We start from the raw sequence: 27,658 nt of genomic DNA, 5'->3' as shown, positions 1-27,658 counted from the left end.
AGATCCAGCAGAGACGGCGCGGGCGGCCCCGAGCCCATCTTCCTCCCGCTCACGGGTCTCGTCGCGACGTCAATTGGTGTGGAGAGGTTTGAGAGCCCTTGAGAACCAAACAGTCTGTGAACGGCGACTGTCCTCGCGCTCCACCAGCCCCCTGGGGATCCGGATACCCGGAGTAAGGCCATTCCGCTTGGTCTTTCGAAAAAAAAAAAAATAGAATTTAAAAAAAATGCTTTTTCTTAAAAAACATCAGCTTGCGTTGCATCCACTTTCAAAGCCTGAAGTGGAAGGTGGGAAGAGACTTGGCTCTGAAACATCAACTAAAAAAAAAATCCCTTTCTACACCACTACATTCTTTGTTTCCTTAGCAATCATTGCTAATTAGTATAGAAACCCCTTGCACTACCGCAAGGGCAAACTTTAAATTACTTTTTTTTTTTATATATATAAAAAAGAACGGAGGATTCTAACCCACTGGGAACACGGGGAAGAGTCACTTCATTTCTTTAAAAAAAGCATTTAGTGAAAATAAAGATCAGTCCAACATCTGCTCTGAGATCTCTAGAGAAGCGCCTGCAGCCGGTGTGGGCCAGGCGTCACCGCGGGGAAACGGCAGCAGAACAATCCCCCCTTTCAGCTTATTATTTTGTGTAAAACCGGACTCAAAATGCCCCGTACTTTTGGGGAGGCAGAAGTCCGGCCCAACACCAGGCAGCCACTTCGGTAGGAATTTCGGTTTCAAGCCGCCGGGAGCACCGGGGCCTGTACGGTAGCTGCGGTCGACGAGATATCAAAAGGGAGCCGAGCTATAAAAACGGGAAGGGTTTTGCACGTGGTGCCCGCAGCAGGACGGAGGGCAGGGGAAGGGAACGGAGCAGGCTGGGTTTGGTCCGTTTGCTTAAGAAATACTTTAAAAAAAGCATGCCCCTTACAAAGATCTCCCTTCGCCTGCGACTCCCTGCTTGGCGGGGAAGGGATGAGAGGGCTTAGTTTAAAAACCGCGGGACAAAGCAATCCAAAACCTCCCTGACGTCTTAAAAGCTTCGCACACTCAAAGTCCTCCGAGCAACACAGCGCGGCACCTAGCTCTCCTCGCCGTGGTCTCGGGGCCATGCAAGATTGAAAACGGAGGCGGCTCCGGCAGCCAGGAGCGGCTGGCGGGGGAGAGGAGCTCGTCCACAGGCAGCACGGCTTCTGCTCCCCCTTTCTGCCGCTCACATGAGATACTTTATGGTGGAACACTGGAAAAAAAAAAAACCTATTTATTAAAAAAAAAAAAAAAGCATTACTATATTGCAGGACTAAAAAGAAGTGATATGAGTGAATTCAGAGAAACACTTAAATTAAAAACTTGTTTAAAATACAAAATAAACCCACATTGCTCTGTCGCAAACTGCCCCAACGAGGCTCTAATGCCCGTTACCCCCCCGTAACTCCAAAGAGTCGCCCGTTCTCGCAAGGTCTGTGGTGTCGGCATCGTAAGCAGCAACTCCCTGAAAGTCAGATCCCTTTCCCAGAGGGCTTCAGCCCACGCGGGGAGTTCCTCCTCCTCCTCCTCTCAACAGCCGGCTTCGCTCCCGCCAGGCTTCAAAGAAAGGAGGACAGCGGGGACGCAGCGGTGGGCTCTGCTGTAAGGAGACTTCCAGGCGTCCGAGGCTCAGCTGCGCTGGCTCGGTCGTTAATACTATCCCACTAAGTGTAGCCCAGCCTTCCAGCTTTTAGGTTTCTGTCCAGATAAGATTTCTTAAAAAACAAAATATAATAAGTCAGCAACAGGGGCTGAACGTTTGTCAGACTCCACAGACCACGCAGAGCACAGAACAATCCGCTTCCATCGCGGCGGTCTCGGTGTTGCTTCACTGTGAAGAGAAAAGAGGGGGAGATGCTGGGGAGGGTCTGCCTTCCCCTGAGGGCTCCTGCCGGGTCCTCCCCGAAGCCTTCTCCGCCCTGGCAGCGGCAGAGCGGAGCGGGCTGCTGGGTTCCGCTGCGCTCAGGCTCACCCCAGCCACCATCCTACATTAAAACAGGAGGGTCGGTGAGGATTTAGCATCCGCTGCGGGGACAGCGAGATGAGCCCGGTCAACTTCACTCCGTTTTCTCTCTGCCATCAGACCCGCTCTGGGCCCTCAGGAAAGAGGAATGTCTCTGCTTCGCCTCCTGCTTATCGAATTTAAGGCTGCTGGGGCAGCAGATTATCAGTACGAGCGTGAATGGTGCCTAGCACAAGGCAGGCTGAGCCTTCGCATACCAGAGGGGGATGAAGAACATCTGCTCCTGCTCCGGTCGACTCGCCCATCCCGCTCAGCAACCGTGTTCCCAGCCCAACTAGGGACCACGTAACCCCCGCAATTCTCCACCCACCTCCAGAGCCGCTCCGCAACAGGGAAGTACTCACAAAGCTGATCTCCGTCTCTTGCAGGTCTTCGAGCTGCTCTCTCAGCTCTGCTGAGCGCTCGGGTATGGAAGGCCCTGGGGAGCCGCTGGGGAAACAGAAGGGGGAGACCTGTAAAGCAGTTTTTAAGAGTGAGCTGTCAATAAGTCACTTCTCCAGGGCTGCCCTGCTGTACCCAGCCAACAGAAGGTCCCAGCAGGGCACAAAGGTGTGTGTTAGGCAGGTTGAACGTGGAGGCACAGGGAAAACCATCCCTGCTGGGGCAGGCACCCAAACCACCACCTAGAAAATCACCCCCCCAGTCGATGGGACTTCAGACATTAGAAAGGAGGTTCTCTTGTCCAGCCAGGCAGCAGCACCTCTTTACACAAGTCTTCAAGCACCTCATCAACATAAAAATGGTCCTGGGTGAACACAGTCCAGGGACAAAGAAAGCACGAAGCACCCGAGCTGAGGGAGTCTCGGCCTTTCCAGAGGCGTCCTGCCCTGAAAAAGCCCCGGCAAACCTTTTACAAACCTTTCACGCTCTGAATGCAAGCTATAGCCTGACAGCAGGATAGATAACACGGGCACGCTGAGCGCCTGGCAAGATACATTGCCAAGGAGAAAAGGTGGGGCACAGAAGACTTGCTTTACCCCAATACCCCATTATTTTCCCATTTCTTTCAGGATCCTACAGCTAAAAGCCCGTAACCTGCTGGCTGAGGAACTCCAATTCCCAGCTTGGGCCTTGCCCCGCTTCCTACCGAGGATATGGTGACCACAGCTCCTCTCCTTGCCCCAAGCGAGAGGTCAAGCCTGCGAGCGCGTACCTCACCTAGGCCAAGCAGTCAGGGCTCTCCGGTGCGCTGGCGACTAACAGAGGACTGCCTACGGCCAGCACGACCCGCTTGGCCCCCCCTGCAGCTAACACCCAGGGCTTGCCACAGCCTGACGCAGTGGACGCCTTAATGAGCAGGTATTCGATTGCCTGTTGCCCAAGCACAGGAAGCACTGAGCTGTTCAGTCATCAGGCTACGCGTCACCCCACGCAAACACCCTTGGATCAACACCCAGAAGGAGACGCAGGGACCCTCACCGGGAAGGCACAGCTCCCTCTCTGCCTGATCACGCCTCACCTATGCGCCCGGTTACTCTGAGCTGCTCTGGCTTCCTCCTCTGCTGAGCTCTCTAACCGGTGGCTCGCTGCTTCTGACCTACGCAGAAATTAAAGGCGAGGATGCTCAGTGGTGGTTACAGGGCATAGAGCCCTTGAGGGTCGTCTTAATTAGCACTAAGCAGCACTGTCCTAACACAGGGCTGCAGGATGAATCACAGAACCATTTAGGTTGGAAAAGACCCTTGAGATCATCGAGTCCAACCATTAACCTAACACTACCAAGTCCAACACTAAATCACAGTGCTTAAGAGGAAGAGAAGCGCCCCTCTCAAACAGAGGGGATCACCCTCCAGAACCCCTTGCCGCAGGATGCCGGTCAGCAGCTTCCATTCCCAGCAGCACACACTGGCGTTTAGGTGTCCCCAACACCAGGACGCTTCTGCCAGAGGTTAACAACAGAGCTGGGCTGAGGACCAGGGGAGCCCCAGCCTCGCGAGGGCACCCACGCCTGCGCGCTATCGCTTACGCCACCGCAGAGAGCACGTCTTCAACGCACAGGTTGCACACCGCAAACAGAGGCACGTGGCAACATTTCTGAGGCAGGCGTGAGGCCGTGCTGCAAAAGAGAGACCGAGGTTGGCGTAGCACGGACGAGAGGGCTGAGCTCGCGTTCCTACGGCAGATCTGGAGCGGGACAGACCCTGCCTTCCCCCTGTGCCCACCCCTAGAAGGGCAGAAGCTCTAGCTGGAGAGATTTTGGGTGAGATCACTCCCCTTCATACAGGACTAGAGATTTAACACCCCACTAGACCGTCTGATTCTGCAGAGAGGGGAAAAAAAAAAAAAAAAGAAAACAACCCACACTTTTAAATCCATTCAACAAGTTATGTCATATATCAATAATCCACAAATCACTTTCATCCTTCTCAGGGTTTGCAGAGCTTTACGGATCTCCCAAGGTTGCAAAAGTGGATTTACGCCTCTGCCAACAGGTCTGATGTAGGGAGCTCAGATCCCAAGGCCCCGCACGGGAGAAAACACTGGTCCGTTCTCCCTCCTGGATTTCATTACCACCCTCTGGCGCTGGCACATGGTTTTACGGGATGTTGGCAAAGGGTAACCACACGCTCGAGCGCCCGCAGGGTACGGTAAGCGGTGTGCTCTGCTCCAGAGGTACCCGGGGCAAACGCAGACCAGGCTTTGCGCCTGGGGAACCACTTGGGACTCAAGGCAATTGCGCGGGAGGTTTGATCTTACCTACCAGAACCCGTGTTTTTACCAGGAAGGGTGCTCAGTGCCACGCGGGGCGGGGGGCACCATCCCAAGAGGTTTTACCATCGAGCCTCACAGCAGACAGACACGTTAAGGACTGCTGAGCCTTGGCACAGGGACACACCGCATTACAGCACTGCGTTTTAGGAGCGAACTGACTGTACGGAACCTCTGCAACCGCTGGCCAGCGACAAGCGTGAGGCCAAAGCCCAGGGTCCGTCTCACTGAGCACACCCTTCCAGACAGGAGAAGGTTTCGGGCAAGGTCTGGTTCCCCCCCTCACCTAGGCAGGAAGGCGCCAGGAGCTGTTCTAGGCAAATCCTTTGCTGAGCTGTCAGCTTTATGCACTTGTACGCCCACTGACCTACGTAGAGATTGAAGGAGAGAGACCCGCAGTTAAGTAAATAAAAAGAACACCTCAGGCATGCTGACGTATGGAAAGGAGCAGCTCTGGTTTAGGATCTCTGCCAAGAGGTTTCCGTGTTTTACAGAGGGAGTGAGAGGTGTTAATTACAATCACATCTCGGTCTCCTGCAGCTCAGGAGAGAGCGGACACTTCAATCGTGCCACTGTGCAGGCAGTGGGTCAGGAATGGGGAAGATGGTTTCTGATCACTTCCAGGAAGAGAAGTTAACACCTCGGAACAACTTCTACGAAAGGGATTGTCCTCTGACCACAGCTCCTCCTCGTCCCTGCTAGCCTTACCACTTCAGCAAGAAATGAAACATTCAAAGGCAGCCACCAGCTCCCTCCGGGCTCTCCATGCACTTCAGCTTCGAGACATTTTGAACCGCACTTGCGCATAACCCTGCAGCCTCCTTTCCCGAGGAGTTGTAGGAGCTCAATGCCAACCCAATCAGTAAGTTGCAAGAGAGCCCAACCCTCTGAAAAGAGCAGCAGGAAGGTCATCTCCAGCATCACCCATCGCCACGTTAATGCTCTTCACGTACATTTTGGCAGCGACAATTTCACCAACTCACTTCAGCACAGTTACCTCAACTCCAGAACAAAGCCATTGAATACAGAACACACAAGGAACTGAAAGCCACCGGACTTCCACACAGCCCAAGCAGAAGATGCAAGATCACATCACCTGCAACGGACTGCACGCAGAACGGCGATGCTCCCCCCTTGCACATGCTCAAACTGACAGCACTGAACTTGCTCAACAACACAGGGATCACTCAAACGAGTATTTCTGCAAGCATGCCAAAATCCAAAACATCCCATAAAGCGGCACAGAACCCTCCCACAGCTCACAAACCAGGAGCCACCGGCCTGCCACGCGCCGAAACGCAACGAGCCTCACCTATTTGCGGGCGAGTTGAGGCCTCCGCTGCCCAAGGAAGAAGTGGACAGCGTCGTTGCGATGGAATCACTGTTAGCTTCGTCTACTGGCAGGGTCCTGGGCAGGAGATCTGGGCGACCAAGGTGGGAACCTGAGTTGAAGCACAGACTGTTCCATCACCAGCACGAGCAGGATCGTGTGGCACGAGCTCCCACGCCAGCCATGGGTTGGGATCCGTGATGGATCCCACCCACGACATCTACGACACCCGAGCGCTGAAGAACCAGCCCTGCACGCAGCTCTCTGCTCCCTCCGAGTCCAAGCCTCCACACAACTGCCTAGCCCAGCTTCTCCCCGACACAAACCCCACGGACATGAGCCGTTGGGAAGAGACCAGGCACAGGGGGGCCACGCTGGATGCCTGAACAAGGCTGAAAGATCCCACAAAGAAACAATTCCCCACCTCCACAACCTGGTCTTATCCTGCTTGTGAGTAAAGACTTGCTTTTAACTGAAACACCGTCAGGTTTATCATCCTGCATCTACAGCAACAGAATACTTGGAAACAGCCAAGCCTTTGAAGGGCTCGCTGCTCCTCCAGGCTTTCTCACGTGTTGTTAAAGGCCACGTGGTGCGTGTGAATTTTTGACCCCGTCTGGTTTCTTGCACCCACAACCCCAGAAAACAGGCCCTCCCCTAGCAAGACCTCAAAACATGGAGGTGTCTCGCACAGCTCAGGAGGCAGCAAGCTTCGACCAGACAAACACAAGCTGAAAAGTAACTTCTCTAATTTTTTTTTTTTTTAAGCCCAGGCACCAACCTTGCTCTATATCTGCCTCTGTCGTTACTTGTGCTTTTGTCTCGCACGACATGTGTGACTGGGAAGGCACTCCTCCTTGACAGCTCCGCCGAGGAACTGCTGTGCCAGACCGGCTCTTCTTAGAAGGGGATGGCTTTACTTAAAGGACAAAAAAAACCACAACAGAAAGCATTTTTTTAACACGTTCAGGAAGGAGTAAAAGACCCGATGCAGCAACTTTCCAGTGACGGAGTCTGGCGTGAGAGCTGTGCCCTGAAGGAACAAGCTGATGGATGAAACAGCTCCTATAAGGTCACATCTGTGAGGCAAGAACAATCTAGGAGGAAGGAAGGGGTGACACAACACAACAGACTTCCTAAAGCTCTTGGGCGCTGTCATCCACCTTCCCAAACCACAGCTGCTGAGCAGGGAGAAGCCAGAAACCACGGCGATCGCCAAGGGTACAGCTGCGCGGAGGTACTTACGTGGTATTTTCTTGAACGCTGTGTTGCACATGAACCGTTGGAACCTTTCAGCGTAGAAGCTGGGTCTGTGCACAGATACAGTGTCCTAGAAAGTCCAAGGGACAAACATTAACGTGTGAATCTGAATTAACGAGCACCCAAGGCTAACAGAGCTTCTCTCAGGCTGTCAGCCTTGAAACACACGCTACGTTGGACTAGGAGCAGTCAGGGATTCTCACAGTTGCTCTCACTAGCAGCTGCGAGAAGCAGATTAGCTAGAAACAGTAGGCGTTATATACAAAGCAATCAATACTCGTTAACGAACAAGGAGATGATCAGCATTAACAAAACCAACATTTCTGAGAGTACCTAGAAAGTATTACTTTTATATAAGAGCATAAACACACACATGCCCTAGAAATCCAGGATCCTGTGCCCAGAAGGAGCAAGGACAGCCAGCACAGTTTAAAAAGACGCTGGTATTATTGCTAAACAAGTTTAAAGCGGTATTTTTCTACTTACCCCATCGTGTACAAGGGCCTTCCAGGAGTGCTCCAGCTTCTTGACGAATCTGACGAAGGAAAGCGTTACGAACAATTTTCACACCAAGTCCCCGCTGTCTGTATCGCATCACGCTCGCTCAGCACCGAGCCTGGCTTCTGACCACAGTGGCAAACAAACCCCAAACGCGACTCCTTTGGCTTTAGGTGCTCCTCATTGTCCCGTTTTTCCAAGACTGTTCCACAGACACGGGACCGATGACACAGTTCACTCTCCCAAGGAGACAGTTTCACATCAAGGGCAGTGGAATTGCAATGACATTTAACAGAGGCTTTACAAACGCAACCCTCTGCATATTGCATTTTAATATAAATAGGAGAAAAGGCAAGCCTTACAGCTATTTGTTGTTTTACAGGGAGAAGCGGTTATGGCCATTTTAAGCCACCACCTGTTTTTTCTCCTTGCCACTTCCTGCACCGTGCCTGTGTACAGCCACCACCGCACACAAAAACAACTTCTTAAGAGTAAATCTATTCCAGGGCCATGAAGTAAATACAGTAAGCAAGACCCAGAAATTGATCCCAAAATAGCTGACTTCAAGAAAATAGAAAGTGGTAAATAAATTTAAAAAAAAGTTCATTTGTGTCTTAACTATTTCTTGAAAGCCAATCTCGACAACTAAGCAGGGGCAGACAATGCTGGAAAGTGGCCTTCAACCTTAGGCGATAAAAAGCTGTTACTCAACGTTTCTTACCTGTAGGACTGCAACACATCGATGATGCCGATGTACAGCAGCAGCCTCTCCCCCTTCGCGTTGCGGGCTGGAATGCCTCCCATCCTAGAAAAGGACAGGGCGCAAACATGAAACAGGGTGTTCTCACACCCCACCGCCTCTCTCACGCAGCCTAGCGTGGGCTGAATATTATGCGAACTATTTAACAAGCGCCGACATGCGGGAGGCACCTACTGTTCAGCTAGCGAACTGGGGAAGAGCAAAATGCTATTTCAGTAAGTTAGCTCAACCTCCTGAGAACTGCCCCCCTCTGTATGACAGCTTAATCGAAGACAAGGATTAATCCCAAGCAACTGTAAAGACCATCTACTACCACCCATACTAAGATGGCAGCTGGACTTTATGGGCCGTTAAGTCTGATCTAACAAAGCACTCACTGTGTCTCTTAGAGATGGATGGAAATAACTAGTTGGAGCTGCCAATAACCGGTGGGCAGAGAACTCTCAAATGCCACCTGGAAGGCAAGACAATCTTTTGTGCGTTAAGGAAGTGAAATCAAATACAAAAGCACAAAATTCGACATCGAGACCTCTCTGCCCTGCGTGACAGCCATCCTCTATAGCCCAGTCTGCATCCAAATTAAGTCTCCATTAACCAAGCCTGGGTTTTACCCCTCACTCCTCGCAGTGTTTCACTGGGAACAGCAACACTGACGCAGACTTACTGGTCATCCGTTTCTATGGTGCCACCTCGCCGGGCCTCTCCTTGGATGGATTCCATGGCTGTCGAGTAGAGGGCCTTCTGGGCAGCGGGCCGCCGCATATCGGTCTGGGACGTCCCGTCTGCCATCGCGTGCTCTCTCTGCGCCAGGTCGATGTTATGGATTGCAACGAGCAAACTGTAATCCATGATTTTAAAGCTCTGCAGGACCTGGGCAGAAAGTCAAAGGCTCACTCGTTATTGCAAGCTCAGGGAAAGTGTCGGAGCAGACATTTTCAGAAGCACATTCAGCATTTTTGCCTGGAGCCGAGTGTATCGAGGGGATGGCTTTTAACCCGCAGCTCGAGCACAGTCAGCTCATCTCCCGTCGCCAAAGGGAGTTAGAGGAAAGCTGTCAGTACTCCTCCTGCGCAGACGGGGACCCAAGCCCGGGAGAACACGGACTTCTGCACGGCCGCCCAAGGGCGGCTGACAACTTGCGACCAGACTCGGCCAGGCATCCCGCCCCTCTCCCCCGATCCCGCGCTGTTCCAGAGCTCAGCCTTGGCAGAGGGTGCTTCCTCCACCTCTAGAGGCAGTGCTGGGTTTAATTTAGGTTGGAAGTATTGAACGGAACTGGGGTCCAAGTCCTGCTTCTTCTCCACACCATCACCAAAAAAAGGGGTTCTTTAAGTCAACGCCCCAGGCAGAGGCTACAAGGGTGGCAGCTCCCACCTCCTTTTCGTGGGAAAGGCTCAGGAAAAGGAAATAACTCTCCATGCCACCCTTCACCCTTCCACTTACCAAACAGTCTCTCTGTAACGTCTTGCACAGAGCGTTATACATGTCAGAGTCTAAGAAGAGGCCGTCAGGGATGTCCTGCATGAAATCCAAGTCCTTGTATGTTGGGAAGACCTTCTCCCGCTCCTTCTGGGATGCTCGGCGTTTGTAGGTGGAGCCCTTCAGGTCGTATTTCAGGTGCATTTTGACAGAGCGTGGCAGTAGGTTGTTCATCACGACAATACGAATGTTTTTGCCTCCAGCCTGGACACAGTACAAGCCGTAAAACTTTGGCAGCAGCGTCCTTGGGTTCTGGTTCAAATTCTGAAATGCCAAAGACAAAGAAATACCTTCCAAGCCATTCTGGTTATTCACGTGCCAGGTAGAGGTGTTATTTGCTCCTTCCTGTGCTTCCATATTGAAATGGAGCTGGCAGCGATTCAAAGCCGTCGCCAAAGAAGCTCAGAGACAAGGGCAGGGCAACACAGGGAACAGACGGGCGATGTCGACAGTTGGTAACGACCTCTCTGCAAAGCTGAATGGGTCGGATAAAGATTGCGAGAAGGAAGGAAGGAGTTTGCCGCTCACTCACACAGAAGCTAAGCTGGGGAGGCTTCTGAGCACAGGCAGATCTCGTGCTTAGCCTTTTTAAATTTGGCGCTTAGGTCAAGCTAAATACATCAGGTAGAGATGGATCTAAACTCTCGCGGCTGCAGAAGGCACTAGACAGAATTTTGAAGAAAAACGATGTGGTTTGGGATATAATCACAGCAAAAATATTTGCGGGTTCAGAAACAGTTCAAGGAATTCAGCTAGTGACCCTAACAGCATCAGAAGCCCTGAGGCACTCCTATATGGCAGGACCACCTCAGGGCTACGTTCCCTTTCACAGAGGTGGTTTGTAAAGGCCAGGCCGGACATAAACACGAGCAGTCAGATGACACAGACATCGTGTTCAGGGTGGGATCTGATTTTACTCCAGAACTGATAAAGCCTTTTTTGCTATAGCCACTCTCATAAAATTAATATGCCTTTACTTCCAAAGCTGCTGCTTCTATATATAGAAAGTTAAATCAGAGTTCAACAGGATACTTTGTCTTTGCAGACAGAACCAAGTATAGTCCTGGGAAGGGAAACACAAGTACAGCTTTGCAAGACGAAGTATCGCGGGTGTGATGCTGTGCAGCAGGGAAGCAACAAACAGTTCCCAGCTGGTCACGAAGCAGCCTGCCATCTTCCAAAAGGGTCGAGTCAAAGCGCAGCCCGAGACCCCTGCGCAGCACGCCAGGCTCGCGATAGCCAGGCAGCTTGCGTCAGTCCCTAACCCTCTTTGTCACTGTTGCGAGAGAAGCTGCCGCTCAGCTGGGGCACAGATCAGACCTCCGCTCGCATCTACCAGGCGGTACATCGCGGCATCTCGCCACACGTTCGGGGGACCCTTCCCTAGCTCGCAGAGAAAGCCTCGCCCAAGCGACCTACCATGTAGTAGCCAGGCAGCAGCTTCTGTAAGAACTCAGCCTCTTTGTGCTGAACCGTTTTGATGATAAACTCGTCGTCGCTGGATACGTAGAAGAGGGATCCGCTGGCCCCGGAGTTTGAAAGTTCAATGAGGGGCTCACTGCAGAGCGAGTACTGATGAGGACAAGGTGGGAAATGCAGGGGTGAGAGAGACATCAACAGGAAACTTCAGCGCAAAGGCTCTTCCTTTTAAACATTAACAGAGGCAAACCCCAGGGTCACATACAGCATCCACTGCTGTGCTTACAGAGCTTGCCACGGGGCCTCACAGAGCTCCACAGCTCCGAGAGGGGGAAGAGGACAAACACCCGTCCCACAGAGTACGCAACAAACGGGGACCCGGTCCAACCACCAACTCACCAGATAGTCATCCGGTCGGATCCCAAAGAGCTCCCGGAAATAGCGAAAGGCCACTGGAGCATAGGTTTTGAACCGAAAGTCGTTGTAGTGATGAGCTGGGGTCAGGTTACTCCCTTCACTGATCAAGGGGAGAAGCACACACAAGTATTTGTATTTGAAACGTTTCTTAAGAAACTGCCCTAAAAGCAAACACCCACTGGCTGGCTGCTTCCAGCACACTGGAGGGCTAGAAAGCACCCGCCCAAGAGGGACGCGCGTAGGCACACACAACAGCAAGCCTGCATTTGTTCACACAACCGACGGCGGACAGGCACAGGGAAGAGCCAGGCTTCTTCAGAAACAGGTCGCAGGCCGGAGCCAGAGCTGGTCTGTAAGCAACACACCGAGCAGCTCTGCTCAGGAGGCCTGTGCTCGCTCCCGCGCTCAACTGTCCCGGTCTGGTGCAGCTTCCTCGTGAGCAAGCAGGGTTAGGAACTAACGCTGCTGCTCGCTATGAAAGCGAGAGAGAAGAAAGCAAGCACTGACCTTGGGAAGAAAATACTTTCTACTACGTAGAAATCTTGCATGAGAACATCTCTTTCGGGTTTGGTGCTCAAGCTTCCAACTGTGTGTGTAATGCCCAGCTGAATGGCACCTTTCAAGGCAGATGATGTCGTCTGGAGGGGCAGAGAAAGCGAGTTAGACAATGTGAAGCAGCAGACTGGAAATAGGAATGAAAGGAGTTAAAGGAAAGACAGCTCCCAGTTTAAAACAGCACTGTTAGCTGGGGCATTTTACACCTACTGGTTCCAGCTTCTGTCATTTCTTTCTCATTGACTAACATCGCTTTGGCAATGGGAACACCCCTACACCCCCACTAGCACCCGATTCAATATTTGCACTCCGGGTGGTCGAGCAGTAAAGGACTTGAACTGGAATCGACACCCAGCTGGTCCTTAAAAGGACTGAATTTCATTTCATCCCCCCAGCACTCATCTCTACACCCTGCAGTCAGAGGGGGAAGACATCCAGGGACAGATTATCTCGTGCCCCTACGATAAACGCACTTCTTGACACCTTGGTCTGCCAGGTCCTGGAATTATACGCTTTGAAGCTTGCCCCTTCCCAGCCTGGGCACAGACTTGGGTCTTCCACAGGACAGGGCAGGCACGGCCAGCACACAACGCACACTTCTGTTTGGTGCTACCGCATTCCTCCATCTGCCTCTTGCTCCGTCGTGGCTCTTCAGCCCTAAGGAGATCACTGTCGGTTTTAAGTAAGGAGCAAAGACACGAACCCCGCTCCTGCATCCTCTGCACAAACCGTCCAAGAACAATGTAGGACTGTGTTCTTGTAACAGCTACTCGCATCAAGAGTCCTCTTCTGTCTATGAAACACATGATCTCATCTCAGACCACTGAGACGTGCTTCGGTCCAGCTCGTGCTACGGGCTGTCTTTCCCAGAACAGCCCAGATGAGATCTGCTCAACACCCCGATGTTATATGGCCCGGCAGTTCCTGGAGCAGAGATATGAACTCTGCTGCAAAGCCCGCTGGAAATGTTGAGGCTGCAGAGCAGGTGCAGGTTGGATTTGTGCACTGCAGCTCACGGACATTTCACTTGGCTTGTACATAAAGCAACTGGACCCAGAACAAGATCCAGGGCTCACGATCCAACCAGTTTGTGTCTGTGCCCTTAAGCTAAACAAAGCCCAGCCCCCTGCCACATGCAAGAAATCACTGTAGATCAAAGCGTTTGGCAACAGAGGAGGCGGCAGTATCTGGGGGACAAACATTTCAAGCTTCTTCCCCAGGCACACATCCTCCATGAAGCCTTGTAAACTGACCAGCAACATTTCTCCCCCTTCCCTGTTTTTCTGTTATCATAGCTGCAAGCGACCTGCTCACGGTTCCCTGGAGAGCAACAAAAACTGGCAGTCACTCCAGCTTGTCAACAATGTCCTTTTCTACTTCAGCTGCCCCCTTCTATCCGATATTTACTTCGGTATTAGATGGGGAAGGAGGAAGAACTTGCCTCCGCTTTCCTTCCTTACCCTCTAAAGGCTAAGGTTGCTTGAAAACAGCTCTCTGCCCAGCTCACCTAGCCCTGCCTAAACTCCCCGGACAGCCTCACTGTTGAAAAGCAGAACTTACCAACACCACGCAGCAATGCTGCCTTGTTTGTGAACACAGAGCCACGGGGCCAGGTTGCCAAGGAACAAGTATTTTTCTCTTCTATTAGCCAGCACGATCAGCTGAGCAGCTGACTGCCTGTTTACAATCGCTTTTACAGGGCAAAGAATTTTAAAAAACAATTTAGCACCCCTGGAAAAGGAGGGGATGGAAAACAGATGAACTGCCCATGGGTCTCATTCCCAGATAAATCCCATGCAGTGTCCCACCAGGTTTCTGGGACCCTTGCAAGAAACATTTCGGGCATTTTCCATTGGCTTCTACTCTTCGCTCTTGTTACTGCTGCCTAACTTTATCTCTAAATTTGCTGGGAAACTGAAAGCCAGATCGCAATCCTGGAGACACAAGCGATTTCAAAAAGGGCAGTATAACAAAAGCCAGCTTCTGTGGAAACACCATTTGAATTCCTCCCTTCCCCTCCGCTTCCCGACGGACAGATGGAGGTACACATGAATTAGAGATTTCGGACCCGAAGCTTCGCTTGCGCAACGCGGTGAAACGCCCGTACCAAGCCATTACCCATTTAATCTACATCCTAGAAGTCAATCTCACTTCAGGGAAGGTTGGCCCATTCCAATCAAGTCCAACAAACTGGAAGCAGCATCTACAAAATACCCACATTTACAGGCTTTTTAAAAATACCCAAACAATCTCCCCTTTGTAAAGCAAATTCCAGCAATGCCACAAGATCTGTAGAAACTATTGTGCCCAAAGAGCACAGAAAGCACCCAATAAGCCAGAAGAGGCCTAGGAAGTGTTGCTAATGGGCAAAGTTTAAAAACAATCCCCGCTTTAGAAGGCTACAGAAGAGAAGCCAAGAAGCGCATATTCAGTCCGTTGGTTCCTTTCCTTTGAGATCTTCTTCAGCGACTGTCGCAGGCGTTACCCACTGTCTAACACCCAGCCTCGTGAGACACCGCTGCTCTGGGCAGCACTGGCATCGCAAAGAGGGGAGTGACAACAGTCAAATGTAGTCGTGCAAGCAGCAATTACCTTTTTGTAGGTAGTCTCGCCCGTGGAGTCCACTCCTCTGTGCCCTTTCTTTATCGTCTGTGAGCCTGGTTGCCCAGAAGAACCCGGCATCTAGGATTGGAGTAAAAGATGGTAAGAACCAAGGATGTAAACCCCAATGCCTTAGAGGTCGGTGGCTGCCCAGAACCACTGGCAGAATTTTGCTGTTCTCAGAGGTGGAGCCCGTGAAGTGCCGAAGCTCCAGGTCCCTACACACGTGGAAAGGGAGGACACGGTACAGGCTGGGCTCCGGGACAGCAACGGCATTGAAATGCCTTCAAAGAACCCACTGACTCCTGTGTGATTGAGGCCAGACATCTAATTAGGGAGAAACACCTTCATGCAAGACCACCTGGAAGGGTTTGCTCTTTTCTGATCACCCTCATCACAAGCAGATCAGCTCCAAGCGGGTCTGGACCCACCGCAGCTGGTCACCGTGCTTCTGCCATAAGGCCGAGTCTTTGAGGAAACATTTTAGGAAGGTGGCAAATTCTGCTCTGATTCATGCCACAAGAGCTCGCTTGACTCATCGTCTTCTAACACACGGTTGTTAAATGGTGTTTCTCAGTCAAAACCAGTTGAGCGTCTTGCTCGCAGCAGCAGACCGACGTGGTGTTTTGGTGGCAAGAGAATCGCTCAGTTTCAGGACAAGCTGGGTTTTACGTGGAGATTCTCTTTGTAAGGAGAGATGCTCCCATTTCCCAAAGGAGTATCCGCAGCTTCCTGTACTTACCACTGCCTGGTTTACCCCTAACTTGTCTGCTACTTTTCCAGTCTCGCTCAAGTCTGAAATTGGGCATTCTCTCAGCCAGCGAACAAACCAGCTTCTCGGTCAGAAACTTACCTCAGGGGTGAGCGATTTTTTGAAAGTAGATGATCCTGTCAAAAGAAAAAAGCCCCACTCAGAAAGGGTTAATCATTATTATGCATCACAAAAAAGCCTGACGCACCGCACCGCCTTGGTTCGAACATTTTAAGGCATCTGAAAAAAGCACTGACTCATGGCTGATTTCTTCCCAGCCTCTCCTCTTACAGCAGAGAGAATTTTTGTCAAGCCACAAGGAAATGCTATTTTGGCTCGCCAGCCAAACTCAGCTTTGTGCCGATGCTATCGGCTCGGGCCTGCTCTGCCCCGCTCAGCTGCCTTCCAGCCCTCCTCCGGCTGCACGCCGACGCGCAGGACCACCTTCAGAGGTGGGATCAGCAACCTCCCTGCCTTCGATGGGGTTACAGGGCTTTGCAGGATTATTGCCATCTATTAATTAGAACTGGGAGGGCCAAGTGCTCTGCAGTGTTTCAGGAGACGCACTGACCACGCTTTATCTTAAAATTATTTCCAGGACCTTTTATTAAAAGGCCCAGAACATCAACCCTTCCACTTGAAGCCAAGCCCAGGGATTTTCTTACTACCATGGTGCAAAATATCTGCGAGGCGATGCACTAACTTTTATCTTTTAGGCCTGGATTCCTGTCTTGCATTTTTTTTTTTTTTGATACAGTAAGGAAAAAAAAAAGCAATTAGATGACACTGCCCCTCTGCGATGTCTGCACCACAAAGCCACCAGCCAGGCTGAGACCAACACCAGTGAGGCCAAGAGCTCCCAGGACAGGGACGCTGCCCCGGCCAGGCAGATGCATAACATAGCCACGTGCTTTCTGCCTCCAGCCCAGAAAACCAGACAAGCTCTTTCCTTTTGTTTTTCTTTCTACTTCAGACACAGCAACAGATTTTTTTTTTACATGGGAGCCACGATCACAGCCTTATAAAACCACCCCCACCCAAAAGCAACACCCCCATCGTACCACGGAGTAAGCGCAGGGTTGCTTCCCCCGACATCCAGTAATTGTTTTCCCAGATGAAGCATTACGACGTGCAATGCTTGCGGTGGTTCTGGGTCCACCCACCGCTCGCTCAACGGAGAGCCCCTTCTGCTCGCCTGTTACAGGCGGTGTAAAGACTCACGCTGTGACTTCAGCAAGCGCTACAGCTCTACAAAAACTGCACATCAGCAGAAGGAACAGAGGTACTTCACAGCAAAATCCAGCAGCCTTCTGATCCCCTTATCGAATGATCAAAGTTCTCCTTTCAATACATATTAAACAAGCAAACAAGAAGAAGAAAGATCTCACAAATGCTTTTTGCTAAACAAAGCGAGCATGGAACGACTGGCTCCAACCGCCTTCCCACCCCCTCTCATCCCCTTTAAAGACAAGAAAGTTTGTCCCGACAAGCTCTAATTTTTGCGTTTGAAGTTTCTCACCGCTGGCTCTCCTCCTCCTCCTCCCCGGCGCACTCGGGGCTCTTTGGAGCCGGCCGCCCCGCTTCATCTCTCAGAGAATCATTTAGGTTGGAAAAGACCTTTAAGAAAAGACCCTCTCGCATCCCTTCCCAAACCCGGGCCGGTAGGAAGGGGAAGAGCGAGCACCTCCGCCTAGGAGGAAGCCTCTGTGACTTAGTGCGTTACGATGAGACCAATAAAGCTTGACTCCATCACCTTGCCGCAAGGCTTCTGAACTTGCCAGGATCCATCAGGACACAGGGACGGAGGAAACATCCCAGGCACCACAACATAACACCTATTCAATAGCAATTAAGCCTTTTTTTTTTTTTAAGCAGGTATCTGTAATTATGTAAATCGAAACCTCTAAAAGCCCCATGATTTAAGCAATCCTGAAGCAGCACCACCAGGCTCATCACCTTGGAGATTCGCCGCGTTAATATTTAATCATCCGTGCAAAACCGTATTCCACCAGGATTCAACTAAAGCTCTCTCACCAGAGGACCCAGCAGCAAATCTCCTCTGCGCTGCCTCGATCACACGTAACAACCATTAAAAGCGAGACTGTACAACGAGCCTTGGCTGGAAGAGCTAGCATCCCAAGGCGAGCTGGTTTGGTCCCCCCATGATACCGTGGGACAGCTTTATCTTAGAGGCATCACCGTGATTTTAAGGAAGACGTACAGCACCTCAGCACAGACCAGAGCATCGGCTTCACCTTCTCCTCTTCCCCCACCGTCCCGAGGCCGCGGCGTCTCGGTTCACCCTTTTACGTAGCGATCTGGGAAGCGACAACAGCGATCCTCCCTCTCAGGCCGGTTACAAGAAAGGGTGAGTCAACAAGGGAAAGCCGCAGCGTGTGGTCAGAGCATCGCTCCGCTCCCAGCGCACCCAGTTTCCGCGGCAGGAAGCTCCCCCTCCCTCCCTCCCGCTAGTTTCCAAACGAGTTTGCTGCTGGTTGGGAAATAGGTAATTCCTGTTTGACCAGGACAAAAAGCACTTATTCACATCTGAGTGCAAGGATGAACATGCAGCTGACGAGGTCTGCTCGGCTCCAAGGCCGGACTGAAGCTACGGACAGGTCTATCGCGCGTCCTGCAAAAACAAGCGCTCTCAGTTACCGAAAGCGTTACTGGCCGAGGTCAGAGAACAAAACTCAGAGGTTTCCATATGAAAACGTTTCAGTTACCTCCACCTTTTCTTATTGCTATGTAAAGGCGGTTTGTCTGTCTGTCCCGTACACACTCTGCTTGGAGAAGTGAAGGTGTTAAATTCAATGGCATAAACGTAACGAAATGAAATTACTTCAAAAACGCTGCTATTTCTGGATCTGCTTAAACAGCTCTGAAATGAAAGAACCCAGTCAGAGTTCTGACCCAGATTGACAACTGAACAAGTGGCTTCAGACCTAAACGGTTAATTCTGGCCGAAGGAAACAGATCAGGGTTAGAAAGTCCTGTCCAAAAATGAATTCACGATGTCCCAAGAAGTTTCCTTTTCTCTTTCCTTCGTGATTCTGGGAGCAATTCCTACAGGCGATTTCAGAGCATTCCTCGGAGCTGTTTACTGGAAGCTGAATCAACCTAAATAAATAGCTGCCTGCCTTCCGCCAGCATTAGCCGGCCGGGATTATTTTCAGGCAGCAACAGGTAGTATACTCTTACCGACCGTGAAATAAACGCTAGGGAAAAAAGCTAAAAAGTTGTGGTGAGAGCACCTGGCCAGATGGTTCGGACAAATATTTCGCTGGAAGGAGCGCGTAACGAGGCATTCGGGTCAGATGCTCACTCGTCTAGCAAACGAGCATGCTAATTTGGCATAGCCAGGACAAATACTCGCTTTGCTCTATTTTTAAATAGAGCTGCTCAGACAGATTTTAGCTGCGTCTCATGTTTTAGACTAAAATAAAAAGTGAAAACGTTAGCACACCCAAACACATCATCAAGCTCAACTCTCCAGCGCCTGAGCAGGGCAAGCCGAGCGCCAGGACACATCACACCGGCATGCACTGCCCTTCCTCCCCGGCCCTGCTGCTGACTGCGGGCTTTATCTCGGCCAAACAAGCGGCCAGGGCAAGACAGGCAGCTGGGTTTTCCCCAAACAGGTCCTCTTAGTGCTCAAAAATGGGAATATTCTCCTTCCTCACCTGGACTCTGCCTGCAGGCAGAGGCACCATCGATAAGAGCACTTCTGCACACGCAGAAGTCGGTCCAGGACCAAGCCTTAGACCCACCGAACACGACCCGGAGGACGTGTGGTACGTTGGAGCCTCCGTGGACACATCCACGTCGCTGTCCGCACAGAAATCCCCCAACACATTTTTTTCTCTGCCTGCAAATCCCCCCCCAACAGTCTGTTGGGATCAGCCCCCCCCCAGTCCAAGGCCAGGGCTGCAAACGGGAACAGCAGCGAGATTTCTTTTCTTCAAAGTGCAAACCAGGCAGAAACCAAAGCAGAAAAGCCCCGCTGGAACAATCCTGCTGGTGCGCACAGGGATGCGGAGAGCTGTTTAGATGTCAGGAGAGCGCTTACACAACACACTTCAATAAACCAGCAGCTTTTGTTGAGAGCGGTAGCAGCTTATTTAGGGGAAAAAACCCACCGAGTTTTGTCAATCCTCAAAAGCCAAGACAGTTACGTAAAACGGCATTTTGCTGCTGGTTACTGGAGAGGAAGAAACCATGCTTTTTTTAAGCACATATATGCAATACATCTACCTCTTCGAAACGACATCACCGAGCAGCACAAAAAGCTGAAATCTATACGAGGAAAAACAAAAAGGTTATACAGTTGCCACGGTGAACTGATACTTCAGCTACTCGAAGAAACGAGAGGTATTTTTCCCCAAGAAAGTTAAAGAAACATGAAAAGAAATCCTATTTCCACAAGTTAAGAAAACAAAGGTCAAAATTCGGCAAGCAAAACACTCCTGAGCAAGGCACCTCAGTCACGCACAATAAAAACCTTTTCCACGGCACTGGAAGAGCCTAAATATTTCATTTGCTTCTCTCAGGAAGTGCTTATGGAAAACCGTAGAAGTCTGGCCTGAACCAAGAGTCAAAGCCAACGCTCTTCTTCAGCTGGAGATGGAAGAAAACCCGTGAGATCACGCAGCCCGCCCCTGCCAGCGCAGAACACGGCCCTCCAGAGGAAGATAAAACACTTACAAACACTTGATCTTGGCCAGAAGGCCAAGCAGTGAGTAATAATTTTGAAATTCTCTGCATCAATAGATTTGTTCCGATAAATCACGTTAAGGACGTTAAACCAACGGCACCAAAGCTGCCCTAAGAGAGCTCGTGAGCTCAGTTTCTAGATAAAGAGCTCGTGCACGTTGTAGATTCCTGTTGGGGGTTATCTTTCCCACCACCGTTAGCAGCCGGCAGCTGATGTACGCATGACTGATTTTACTGCCCTGGATTAGCACATCTTCCTCCCTCTCCCCTACACTTGTTTTACGAGCCTGTTGATGGAGGACGGGACACTCCTGAAAGTCACTGGATACCGCTGACGTGTCCACGCCGGCAAGCGGGTGACGCGTTGGGAAGAGGCCCAGGGAAAGAGAGAGGAGACGCAATCTCTGTAACGCTATCTCGACACTTCTCGCTGCTTTGCAGAGACAGTAAACCCTTCCTCCATCTCTCTTCCCCAGCAAACTGCCAAGTGCTTTGTGAGGAGGTCAGCGTACCTAGCCACGGGGAAATAAAGCAATTCTTTAATCCAAGAGGCCGGGGCAGAATTAAGAACAGGTTTCCACGCACAAGGTTACCAGCATTTTCTAAGTACCCAGAAGAGAGCTGAGGCCAGGCATGACGTCTAGAAATCAATTAAAAAACCCAAAACAAGCAACTCCTCCGCCTTCTGCAGAGGTGAGCAGAAGAGAACGCACCAAAGAGGACGGGGTTTGGGCTGCCACCTCCAGCACCTGGAGGTCGGTCAGCACGGGTCAGTGCTCACACCAGAGACTCTGGATCCACCGTTTGGGGCTTATCCCAGCGATTCCTGGAAAAGACGTGCTTCACGGCAACTAGCTATTTGGGAGCTCCAATCCAAAACCAACACAACTCACCAGGGCTGGGAAGAAAGCGCTTTTCCTTCGTGTCTCGTCAGCACAGCAGCCCCTGACCAAAGATCAGTGGTCACAAAAGCACCCTGTCTAAACGTGCATGGAACCACGAATACATCTTGACTGACAACGAGTTACTCTCTCCACTGAAAAACATTTGAAATAAATAAAAAAAAACTCCGAGTCAAATAAATGAGACTTGGATGCATGATGTCTTCAGCAGCAGAGGATGGAGACAGCCCACGGACCGGTAGGCAGATGGTAGGACTAAAGGGTGGAAACTCTGAAGACAAAAAGGACAGTGAGCGAGAAGTTTCCAGCATCTGCTCCTGACTCCCGGCCGTATTTCTTCCCCCACCATCCCTCTCCTGAGACCAGCCCTTTGGCCAGAGCCACGGCCTCCTGCTCCTCCAGAAGTACCAGCTCTGGGGTAGAACGGACACGCAAACTCTTTGGTCCTCGTTATCGAACCATTTGGGAGTCAAAGAGCACCACGGAACTGCAAAAATCACAATTAAAAGAAAATAAATCAGCGAGCAAGTTCAGCAAAACTACCTTCAGCTTCAGGGAAGCGGCTGGAAACGAGGCACGTACGAGCAAGGGCTAACGCGGTCGGGCGAGGCGCCGGCCGGCGAGGATTCCTGTTATTGCTTTTCCATATGGTTCATCGCAAAACTATCTCGGGGGGAGGAGGAATGAGGTTATCTCAAGTTTCCCAGCAGAAGAGGGGGCAGACTAATTTTTGCTGAAGGCATTTTGGACAAAGCCACTTTCTGGAATATTTGAGGGCAACTCCTGCCCCTGTAACCTGCAGAGAAGCTGGGGAGACCCTCCTTCCCTACAGCAGCATCTTCTGGCACATCGGCTTCGCACAAGGTTCTGCCATTTGAAAATTAATCCTACCGCTGGCCGAAGACCATCGATTTCACAGCTCTCCATTACTCCTGCTTTCCACCAAAACACTTTGGCAATTTAAAAATTAAGCCGATCCCCACTCCAAGATAGCAATGCCTATTCAAGAAACACAAAGGCGCCGGGTTTTCCAGGGTGTCGATGAATTTAAAGTCCAGCTTTACGGCCATCGGGAGCTACTCTGGGGATATGAATCCTAACGATAAATGCTCCAAGCATTCCTTTTCCAGCTGGCTCTGCAACCACCAAGCCCCGGGAAGGGACTTGCTCAAAACCGACCCCAGAGGGAGCTGGCGACAGGGAAACGGGAATTAGCACCCCGCCTGCCGCACCACCTTCTTAATTTGGGGGAAGATAAACAATCCTTTCCCAGAAGAGTAAGATTTAGGTCAGATGCAAGGTATCTTTCTGCCCTGGGAGCGCTCCGCTTTTTAAACAAGGCAGAGTCTGTGGGGATGCAGCGAGATAATACATTTAATCACCGCTATTACATGGCGATCAAGAAAGGGCAAGAATGATTACAATACTTCATTTAGGGGAAAACAAAGCCCCGATCCTGAAGAAGGAAGCTCTGGGTGAGCAGAGGGAAGCAGCGCAGGCGGCATTAATTCACCCCCATCTCCAAAAAAAAAGAAAAAGGGCTTTTGAACCCTGCAGGACTAACGTGGGGTGGCGGGGAGGAGAAATAAAACACTGAGCGGCCCCTTTCAATGATACACGGCGGAGCCCGAGCGAGGGAGGAGCGGCTTTTACTTTCCAAGGGGAAATTCAGTTATAATTGAGGAAATGGCACTCCAGGTCATCGGTGCCCCCCCAAAACCGCACGATTCTCACTCGCTTTCTAGCTACTGCTTCGCCAGATGAGCTTCCCTCCGCCAGACAGAATTTGTCATTTATTTGGACAAGCTGGCTCCTACCTTTGTTCTTCCAACGGTCATCTTTTGTCTCTACCTTAAAGAAAAGGAGCTTTGCCCCGCACCAGGGTGGGCATCACACACAAGCACGACTCCAAAAGGGACGGCGAGAGTTTGGGCAACAGGACGCGGCTGACGATACCAACCTGCGACACCCACAGAGATTTCACAGTTGATGGTGGGGAAGAGGAGAGATTTTTATAACAGAGACGGGACTTGGGAGTCATTTGACGGTCCTATTTTAAGCTTGAGGATGATGAGCCACTCAGATGTTTCTATTTAATAAACTCATCTTCTCCCCTGCACACTCAGTCTCGGCTAGGTGGGATCACGAAAGCTTTGTCCCTTTGGCAGGATTTTGGGGGGTCTCTCTGGGTGTTTTACACCTACATTAAGGGCTCCGCAGTTCGGGACCCTGCTCTGGGCTCACTTCAGATGCGTCGGGATGATTTCCCTGTCCCCAGAAGTGACTGAGCCATTTTGAGACCAATTCTTTTGTCTGTGGACTCCAGGGAGGGGCCTGAAGCCAGGGTGACAATGAACTCTCAACTCACTCGGACCCGTAATTGTAAAGCAGCCGCAGCACCCAAGGCACAAAGGACCAAACAACTGAAATCCCACATTAGCATTTTTTGGCAGATGCTGCTTCAAAGCAAAAGCAGCAAAATGAGAAAACCTCTTTGCGTGTCTCCCCAGAGAATTAAATACGCGTTGAGGCAGGGAGAGGGGGAATCGCTGACTGCCTGGCCCAGGAAGGGTTTCAAAATCATCCATATCCCCTTTATCTGCGCTGGATAATGCCAATAATAGAGTAACAGCCCCCCGGGGCAAAGTGGACCATGGGCCACTGAGGGTGACAGCGCCCCAAAAAGCTGTGGCAGGGCTTGAGGTGGTTTAAGGTTTACCATGGAGCAAAGCAAAACCTCATGTCCAAAACAACAACCGGCCTCCTTTTGCCGCCCTGCCTTCCGTGGAGCTGCTCCTCCGGCATCGGAAGGGGTTGCCAGGTAAGCAAGGCACAGCTACGGCCATCAGATATTTAAGCTGAAGCCATGCATTGCCACAGTCCGGCCAAAATTGATCCTGCTGCCCTCCCGGCCTCTGCCCCGGGCAAAAACAAAAGCCCCGGTTACGGCTCTGACCCAGTGTTTGCTCAGGGCCTCATTATTACACCGGGGAAAGCGTACTCGGCAAGGCCGGCAAATGCCTCCTCTTGGCAGGACGCTAAACACAAGCGCTGCAGACATTCGGGAGGGGGACAGGCACGGCGGGACCCCGGCGCAGGCAGCTCCTCCGCAGCCACGTCACCCAACGCGCGGCGGCTGAGCCCTTCCAGCACCCATTTCAGGATCGCTCTCCTCGCCTCGCAGCACTCGTCACCTCCAGCTCTACCCGTCCTCTCCAGAAGCCGCAGAGGAACCGGGTCCTACTCAAAGCCCAAGCACTGCCTGGGGCAGAGGGCGACCACCCGGAGAGGCCCCGCGTCTCCCGGAGGTGGGGCTGAAATCCGAGGTTTAAAGCCTGCGCCGTCAGGGATCAGCCGAGGTGAACGTACGTCACGTATCACACACGTCACGCGGCGGAGGCTCTGTCACAACCAGAATTCAAATCCTGTGGGAAACGCGCGTTAGCCAACACCTCGCTAGCCAGAGAAGCGAACAATAGCAATTATTCCACCAGGAAGGGAGAAGAGATTTACTTGCATATTTTCTCTTAAGTAATGCTTTTGAAACCCTTCAAGCTTTCTGAAGCCGGCTCCTCCTTCTCAGCTCAGAAGACAGGCAAGCACGGGAGAAGATCAAGATCTCAAAGCCCCAAAGCAACAGAAAAACACCCAAGGGTCTTGCCCCCGGACGCCCAGCCCCGTGCCGGGGCACCACGGCTGCCACAACCAATAAAGACCCAAGCGTTCTCTTCTTCCTCACAAAACTGGCTTTATCGGACCGACAGGTACGACTTCCCCCGTGCCTGCTCGCGCAGTGAGCAAAGACAAACTGGGTACGTTGGACGTCTGTCTTCAAAGCTGCCCAAAGGACACAGCTACGAAGCCAGAAAATCGAGCGCGTACAGACATCCCCACTGGATGATACTTCATCAACGCCGCAGCAATAATTAAATAAATTCCTTTTACGGTGGTGCACAGCAATCTGGCCCTAAGTACTCCTAGAAGAGAAGTGGGGTAGCAGGCAGCGGGGCTTAAGGTGCAAAACACCGACACTCCGAGAGCACCCAACGAAGTCGCGATTCAGCCGCAAGCCTTCCCGTGGGTTTCTTCTTTCCTTGCTGCGACTTGGGTGAGAAGTGCTGTCCCACTGACCGGGAAGCTTCAGCACATTGCGTTAGAATAAATAAAGAGCCTGGCCACGCTCTACCAGGGAAGCTGAGGAAGGATGGCCGGATCTTGCCAAATGTAAATTTCAAGGCTTTGAGAAAGTGATTTTGGTTTCCAGCCACAAACTAGCATGATGAAGCTGGTCTGGGGCCTGTGGAAAGGGGAACATGGCTCTCAACTCCCCCAAGAACGCTGCCAGACCTGTGAAACACTGGGAGGAGGCAGAGTCACAGGTTTAAGAACAAAAAGTGCCCTGTTTTATCCCAGACGAGGTTTCCACCCGTCATTACTATCCCTCTGCGGGGATGAGGACGGCGCCCAGTTCCAACCCGGCATATTTCTGATTCAGCTCACATTTTAAATCGGCGGAGCAAGAGAAACTCTCAGCCGTCAGAGGACTTCAAGACCTTTCCCTTGACTCTTACCGGCCCCGGTTCCAGTCATCAAACCGAATCTAACCAGAAGATGTTTACGCTCCCACAGTATCTTGCCTCCCACAGGTGCCAAATGGCTTTGACGAGCTACCTTCGCCTTGCCCAACATCAGATGCAGCAGAGAAGAGGGTGCCTCCGCCCAGGAGATGCTATCCTCCCCCTTCCCCAGCACAGTCCTGCCTGAAAGAAGATATTTCGGCTCCCCCCACCCCTCTGCACCCCAGCAGCTGAGTCTGGGGACCCAGGACCCACTGCCACCCCCAAGGCAGGCGACCTGACGCACGGCTCAGGCTCTGGAAACGCAAGGGAACGGAGAGTCAAGCTTCCCCTGGCACCGACCCCTCTGCTCCCCATCGCAGCACCCCTTCTAACGCAACCCAGTCCCCCCTCCAACTGCCCTTTTAGGGGGGTTTCAAGCCCCCCGGGCCCCCGACCATGCCCGGAGGGTCCTCGCCGCGCACCCACGGCCTCCTCCCCAGGAAGAGCTCAGCCCTACGCCCACCTCCCCCAGCAGAAGCTCAGCCCCGGCCCGCCCCGGGGAGCCCGCCGGGCTCGGTGAAGCCCACCCCCCTCGGGCCTCGGCCCATAACGCCCCCTGCTCCCTCCCACAGCCCCTCCGGAGAGCTCAGCCTCCTCGCCGCTGCCCCAGAGCGCCGAGCCGCCCCCCCACGCCCACGCCCGGACCCCCGAGAGCCCGCCCGGGGCCCGCGGGCCTGCCCGTCTCCTCGCCCCACGCCCGGCCCAGGCCCCGAGCCCCTTCCTGCGCGCACCCACAGGCCGCCCGCCCCCCCAGCTCCCGCCGGCCCCACGCACCCCACGGCCGCCCTCCTCCTCCTCCCCCCATACCCCTCGCACCCCACGCAGCTCCCCCCAGAGCCCCTCCAGCCCCCCGAGCCCCACCTCAGCACTACACCCGCCCCCCCGAGCACCCCCTCAGCCCCACAGGGCCCCCCCCCCCCGCCGACCCCAGAGCCCCCGGCCTCCCACCGAGCCCCCCCCGTCCCCCCGCCGGCGCCGGGCCCGCCCCCGTACCCGCCAGGCCGCCGCTGCTCCCGCTGCTGCCCCCCGACTCCGGCCCCGCCGACGCCATCTTGGAGCGCTCCCTCCTCCTGAGGCGGCCGCCGGCTCGCGCGGCGCCCGCGCCCTTCCCCGCTGGGCTCCGCCCCTCCCCGCTTGGCCACGCCCCTCCTCGCTAGGCCACGCCCCTCGGGACCGCACCATGCGACCGCGGGAGGGGGGAGACGCGGGCGGCCGCGACCACTCGGGGCGGGGGGGGGGGAAACCCTGGGGGCGCATGCGCGGACGGAGGCACGGGCCGCGGCCGCACGGGCCGCGGCCGCGCGGGCCGCCCTGGATCACGTGACAGGCCAGGCGCCACCAAAACAAAGCCGGCAGGGGGTGCCGTGACGTCACTTTCCAGAATCCCTCCCACGGGGGGAGCGACGTGGCCGTACCGAGGGGGGAAAGGCCCAGGGGCGGACGGATAGGCATGGGAGGGGGGTGCTCTCGTGACGTCACGCAGGTGCCTGGCCGGCCCCGCTCCTCTGTGGCGTCACTCGTGGCAGAGAGCCCCGCGGTGACGCGGCCCCGGTTTGCCCCGCCCCCTCCGTACCCCGCAGCGGAGCCCCCTCCCGCC

At 52.8% G+C, this 27,658-nt stretch overlaps 1 protein-coding gene across 12 annotated transcripts; it reads right to left on the bottom strand.

The window, feature by feature from the left end:
• Window positions 1-46: 46 nt before the first annotated feature.
• On the bottom strand, window positions 47-27,203 carry PIP5K1A (phosphatidylinositol-4-phosphate 5-kinase type 1 alpha). 12 transcript variants are annotated; one of them, XM_082333056.1, is made up of 16 exons: window positions 27,055-27,203; window positions 15,930-15,964; window positions 15,068-15,157; window positions 12,428-12,558; window positions 11,903-12,020; window positions 11,504-11,656; window positions 10,049-10,348; window positions 9,270-9,475; window positions 8,567-8,650; window positions 7,834-7,882; window positions 7,333-7,417; window positions 6,869-7,006; window positions 6,070-6,199; window positions 2,359-2,477; window positions 1,080-1,238; window positions 47-192 (listed from the first exon to the last, which is right to left on the bottom strand). In XM_082333056.1, exons 1-16 carry the CDS (start codon window positions 27,110-27,112, stop codon window positions 50-52), a joined length of 1,998 nt encoding a protein of 665 aa, XP_082189182.1. In that variant the 5' UTR covers window positions 27,113-27,203; the 3' UTR covers window positions 47-49. The 12 variants fall into 12 exon arrangements, 10 of the variants coding, with proteins under 10 accessions (XP_082189182.1, XP_082189177.1, XP_082189180.1 ...); XR_014230436.1 differs by having other exon boundaries at window positions 58-192; window positions 676-1,238; XR_014230437.1 differs by lacking the exon at window positions 47-192 and adding an exon at window positions 1,375-1,856 and having other exon boundaries at window positions 1,151-1,238; window positions 2,393-2,477; window positions 27,055-27,200.
• Window positions 27,204-27,658: the final 455 nt, after the last annotated feature.

This window comes from Platalea leucorodia, assembly GCF_965183815.1.
Source record: "Platalea leucorodia genome assembly, chromosome: 24".
Lineage (NCBI taxonomy): Eukaryota > Metazoa > Chordata > Aves > Pelecaniformes > Threskiornithidae > Platalea > Platalea leucorodia.
Note: the sequence above shows the minus strand (reverse complement) of the source record. Positions and strands in the feature narration are given on the sequence as shown.